Source organism: Sinocyclocheilus anshuiensis, unplaced genomic scaffold, assembly GCF_001515605.1.
Source record: "Sinocyclocheilus anshuiensis isolate Anshui unplaced genomic scaffold, SAMN03320099.WGS_v1.1 scaffold1406, whole genome shotgun sequence".
Taxonomy (NCBI): domain Eukaryota; kingdom Metazoa; phylum Chordata; class Actinopteri; order Cypriniformes; family Cyprinidae; genus Sinocyclocheilus; species Sinocyclocheilus anshuiensis.
This window is the reverse complement of record NW_015557146.1, coordinates 263,537-269,656: the sequence shown is the minus strand read 5'-3', so window position 1 is coordinate 269,656 and position 6,120 is coordinate 263,537. Positions and strand designations below refer to the sequence as shown.

The 6,120-nt window shown below is 34.2% G+C and overlaps 1 protein-coding gene across 30 annotated transcripts in view; it reads right to left on the bottom strand.

Moving 5' to 3' along the window:
• ptprsa (protein tyrosine phosphatase receptor type Sa) overlaps window positions 1-6,120 on the bottom strand; it is a 237,753-nt gene that overhangs the window by 41,784 nt on the left and 189,849 nt on the right. For 14 of the 30 annotated variants that reach the window (XM_016473225.1, XM_016473226.1, XM_016473224.1 and 11 more), the window contains 4 exons: window positions 5,600-5,686; window positions 5,361-5,521; window positions 4,260-4,274; window positions 3,677-3,792 (listed from right to left, as the gene is read on the bottom strand). In XM_016473225.1, the coding sequence (XP_016328711.1) occupies window positions 3,677-3,792; window positions 4,260-4,274; window positions 5,361-5,521; window positions 5,600-5,686 (379 nt within the window). The remainder of the gene's footprint in view (window positions 1-3,676; window positions 3,793-4,259; window positions 4,275-5,360; window positions 5,522-5,599; window positions 5,687-6,120) is intronic. The other 16 variants (XM_016473231.1, XM_016473241.1, XM_016473251.1 and 13 more) reach the window with 9 other exon arrangements.

Below are 6,120 nucleotides of genomic sequence, written 5' to 3'. Positions count from 1 at the left end.
CAAAATCACCAGAAAAGAATATTCAAGTTTGACACGTTGCCATGGCAACAATATTTCAGATATCAATATCCCCTCGCCAGTTTTACATTGGCTGTGTTTTGACATTATTCTGAAGAAGTTTGAAGCAAATCGGGTAAAAATAAGATGCTGAATTCAAAGCATTTTGAAAATGACACACTTCCTGCTGCCAGTTGGTGGCGCTATAACTTTCAGTCATAATAGTCATAAACCGCTGAAGTTTCATCAAAATCAGATAATGTGTGCAATAGTTATTACACACATCCTGTTTATCATTTCTCGCCATAATTTCATCGCCTCGTCACAGGCAAACCGTTTGAGATATTAAAAATCCCTTCACAATTTAGCATCCCCAATGTCTTGAGGTCATGCTGACCGAGTTTGGTGGCCATCGTCCTAGGCCATCCTAGGAGGAGTATATCAAATTCCAGAGCATGCGCTTTTTATACAGCCCTGCATAGCCAACTTCCTGTTGGGCGGAGCCTATGACATGCAGTGCTAAAGTTGTTCGGCTCAATGAGATCTATATGTGTACCGAGATTCATATCAATACGTGTAATAAGTATGTGTGAGATATACATCAAGTTTTCTGACTGTGTTCCAGGGGGCGCCATAGAGCATTATACAGCCAATGAAAAAAAATAAATAAAAAAAACAGCATAGACATAATTATCGGTTATCTGTATTTAGCGGTTATCTGTTATTTTAAGCATTATATTTCATGATTAATATTATAATTAGCATTATAAATAGGAATGCAAAATATATTGGTGACCATATACAGCCAAAATGAATGAATGAATGAATGAAAATAGCACAGAGATAATTATTGGCTATTTGTAATTGTAAGCATTATAATTCAGGATTAATATTATAATAATGTTCCGCCAATAGACAGATGGATGGATGGATGGATAGATGGATAGATAGATTAAACAAAAATGATCGGTTATCTGTATCTGCTAAAATAAATAATATTATTAAACATGAACATAAATCATTATGTTAGCGATCAACAAAAAATAAAGTAACTGAAAAATAAAAAAATATTGTTAATAGCTATTAAACATAAAATAATTAAAAAAGAACAAGATTAAAACAATTATTATAATAATTATTAACAACTATCTGTTATCAATTTAAAAATAAAGTGCATAGGTGCATCTCTTTATTCATAAGATATATAAAATACCCAAAGAGCTTTTACAATAAACATTGTTTGGCTTTTCTACTGCCCAAATCTACGTAAATCTTAAAAGTCAATATAAAAGCCATTTTCTTCCATAATATGACATATGTCTGAATAAAACAGAATGAAGAAATCAATAAAGAAAAAAATAAACAATGAATTGTGGCAAGATTTTAGAAAGCAGCCTAAAAAAATGACTAAATAGGATGCGGGTGAGGATTACAAATCTTCTATTTACAGACACAATTAATCACGGGCCTGGAAAAACCATGAGCGTCTGCGAGCGTGTCGTATTAAACAGTTTGCTAATAAAAATATTTGTTTTCTAAAACAATTCATAATACCAATTCAAACAGACTGAAGGGGACGCAGAGGAACTGAACAGAATCTGACCTTAAACGCGTTACGAAACAAACCTAATGTCGTCGTCTCGTCTCATTAGGACAAGTTGTGCGCCATATGTGCCAGTCATCCATGTGAACTCAAGTGTGCTGCTTTGAACAATGGCCCCTATTAGCTAATGGAAATGTCGCAAATGTTTCCCCGTCCCAGTTAATTGGGCTAAAATGTCCACTTAAATGAAAATTCACCAAGCAAAGAGATAATGACACCCTGCGCTTAAAAAGAACAACGTTGTGTCGCAAATTGAACGCTCCTCAATTAATAAAGTCCAACAAGGATGCTTTAACGAGGCGAGCGTCTTGATAGTGTTAAAGCGGACGAAAGAGGCGAGAAATAAGATTCATTTCTGATGTGTTATTAGGCGGCTGCTGGACAAGATGCCCCACAATGGACAGGTGATTATGGGAAATGAGGTGGCAATAGTGGCTTTCTTGCATTCTCCACCTCCATTTCTCAGCTGGCTCTCGTTTTATCTGGGCTGAAGGAGAGCTCTCGGCGTTATGACCTCCTCAGGCGGCCGCGCTGAGATTACCGCCTTTGAAACGAGAGCTATTTGATGGGGAGATGCCGAGAGCGGACAGGAGAGAGACGCCGTCGACAAATTCACACCACGCCACTTCAAGGAGCCGCCGAGAAATGTCAGGGTAGGTGTAGCGTGCAAAGCCGGTGAAAATGAGGGCACTCTTTGAACTGGAGGATTTTGACGAAACAAAAGATCGTCTGCTTTGGAACAAGTCAAGGACGTGACGGCAAAAACATTTCATCAGTATCTGTTTTCAGTATTTATCGGTTATCTGTAATTATGATTAGCATTATAATTCAGGATTAATATTATAATTAGCACTGTAAATAGGAATGCACAATATATTGGTGATCATGTACAGCTAATATAAATAAATAAATAAACAAACAAACAGCATAGAGATAATTATCGGTTATCTGCATTTATCGTTATCTGTAATTATAAGCATTATAATTCAGGATTAATATTATAATTCACATTGTAAATAGGAATGCACAAGTTATTGGTGACCATAAACAGCTAAAATAAATAAATAAATATTTTTTTTAAAAACAGCATAGAGATAATTATCGGTTATCTGCATTGATCAGTTATCTGTAATTATAAGCATTATAAATGCATAATAAATTGCTTGCCAAATATAGGCTAAATAAATAAATATTTTTTTATAAAAGCATAATTATCGGTTATCCGTGTCCACAAAGATAAATAATAATATTAAACATTAATATAAATTGTTATGTTAGTAATCAGTAACAAAAAATGAAGACAATTAAAAAATGAAAAATAAATGGTTAATAATATAAAAATAATTTAACATAATTATCGGTTAACGTTTTAAAATTTCTACATTGGTGCATCACTTTGTTTATAAGAGATACATATATATATATAAAAAAATGCCCAAACAGCATTTATAATAGACATGTTGCGTTTTTCTTAAAAAATAATGTTTGGCTTTTCTATCTCCCAAAATAAAAAAATGTAAATCTTAAAAGTCAATATAAAATAAATTTTTCTTCCATGTCAGACTAGGTTTAACGTGCAAAGCCGGCAAAAATGAGGACGCTCTTTGAACTGAATGATTTGGACGAAGCAAAACATCCATTTTGTTTAGAGACAAGGGCGGTGATGGCAAAAATGTTCAATTTCATTTGGACGTTCAAAACCTTGAAATAAATATGAAATAAAGATGACTGACAGGCCGTACACGATTATTAACTAATCAACTGCATCAGTAGCGACACTAATTAGAAAAAACAGCAAGTGCACCTGAAATTGACAGTTAAATTAAAGTTAATTGACAATATATGTCACTCTGGCGCACTTCAAAGTACACATTCAAAAGGAGAATCTGACAAATGATACGAAAATAATGTCGAAATGCAAAAAAGCTCTATTTTCTTTATGCTAAATATTTTCCTTTTGATTTTTCATTTGATTTTGAGGTGAAATATGACCTAGAAATACATTTGACATAGGTTTTGTGAGATGAGTTCAGAGAAAAGTTCATGTTTCAAGTGATTGAGGTGGTTTGTTGATACCTGGGGTCTGGAAGTTGATTCGTCTCATCTCCACCGGGTCTGTGGGGTGGTGCGGGGTGATATCGGCGTTGTTCAGCAAACATTTCGTTCGTGGCTCTGACTCTTTACGTTTGCTGCTTTAGAAAAGGAAAGAAAATGCAAGGACTCAATGAAATCTGACAAACGAGACCGAAAAAGAACAAGTACACCAAATCACAAGTGCACAAAATGACCACCCAGTGTTTCCTGACCAATTCAGATCAATGACTCATGATTTAGAATGATTCATCAATCAGTTTGACTGATTCAATTAGTGCCATGCACTTATACTGTTAACAGGTATTAATAAAAGTCTGCACACTACTTTTTTGTCAGTATTTACCAGTGCAGAAAACACTGTTTATAGTCTATAATCGAGGAAGCTAGATGCTAGCACAAACAAAGCTATGTCCACAAACACCACAGCCGAGGGGCACATTGGTTGAACCCACCATTTCATTGCAGTGTTTTTCTCTGCCATCTAATTAAAAGTTGCCTTTATGCTGAGGCAGGTTGTTTTCTTTTGCCCCCTTGAAAACAGCAATAAAGTACAGCTAAGCCTTACCTGTCAGGCTTGCTGCTTCCAAAGAAAGCATTGAAGTGAAATAAAGATATAAAAGGGAGAAAACACAACAAGAGAACAAGGGAGAGGAGAGGAAGAAAATCAATAGAGTGCATTTAAATTCACAGGGTAGGCTAGCGGAGCCAGATTAGCTCATCTGCATTTGGACAGACCTGTAAAAGATGTGTGTTTGCACCCACCGGGGGGCTATACGATCTCCAGACACCAGAGGTCAAACTCAAGGTCCTGCCGAGGGAGGAAATACTAGCCAGGAATCGTCCGCTTTTAACCTGGCTCTAGAGGCACTAATGAGGAATAGCTTCCCTTTGATTTCAGCACGCTTGCATGCTAAAAGGTAAAGCGGTCTGCTTTGGCCGCGCTCTGAAGCTAACAGCTATTAGCTATCACCTCATTAATTTTTAATGCGATCGAATTGATTGCTCTGCTCAGCTCCGCTTTGAGCTTCTTCAAACTATGCCAACGCTGAGGGCTAAAATAAGCTTAAATCATTCTTTTAGCATTTCTGCACCTCAAAATGCATCTAGAGTGTCAGAGTGTAAGTTTGAAGACTGCTCCAACTACTCATTAACTGAAGAACTGAAATTTGTGACCGAAACTGAAATGTATAATTTATATTATATTACAATTACATTTACAAGTACAAGTACACAATTACAAGTACAATTATATTATATTAATATATTTATAAATGTCCTTACAAAATATCTGAATGAATAATAATAGAAAATAATATTTTATTTATTTTCTATTGAATTTATTGTGACCAAGACTTACATTTATAATTAAATTATATTAATAAACAAAAAAAATTATTATAAATGTCTGTACAAAACGTTTTAATGAATAAAACCAAACTATAGTATTTTATTATATTTACTTTCAATTTGATTAGATTTAAATTTATTGGGTCAGAAATTGATATTTATATAGATTTATATAATATAATATATCATTTTTATGAAGGCACAAATTTCAAGTATTAAAGATAATGAGAAGCTTAAATTAGTTCTCATTTTGACTGGTAGTGTAAATTGTACAAATCGAAATAGTTTATATTCATTAACATGTCAAAGGTCCACTCACTTCTTGTAGAGGAGAATCGCAATCACAATACAGATTATGAAGACCACAGCAAGAACGGGCCCCACCACCCAGATGAGTCCGTCCCCTCCCGTATCTATGGGCTGAGGGTCCACGTCTGGAGCTGTCACTGGATCCGTGTAGGGGCTGGACGCAAACGTTTTCTGCACAAAAGCAAAAAAAGGTTATAGCTATCTGCATTCGCCACTTTGCACGAGTCTTAAAACTTAAATTTCACTCACCCCTCCGGTGGTGTTGAGCTCAGCAAGGATAAAGAACACATATTCCTGCCCGGGGTCCAGAGGCCTGTTTTCAAAGCTGCTGTACACCATCTGGTTGCCCAGGGTGAAGGACGGCGGCATGGATGAGGGCTTACTTTCAATCTGATTAGATTTAAATTTATTGGGTCAGAAACTGAAATGTATAAATACATTATATTAACAGACATTGTAAATGTCTTTACAAAATATTTTAATTTATATAGTAATTAATTCTACTATTTGTCAATTGTAACTAATCATATTAATCTATAAATTATCATTATAAATGTCTTAACAAAAGCGTTTCAATGTAGTAATTTATTATAATATTTATTTTCAATTTGAATGAATTAAAAAAAAAATAAAAATATTTATTTTAACAAAATAATGTATAACTATTTTTCATAAAACAATAGATAAGACAATAATACATAAAATCATTTTATATTATTGTTTTTAAATAAAATGTTTTGTAAAGATTTGTTTTATAATATATATATATA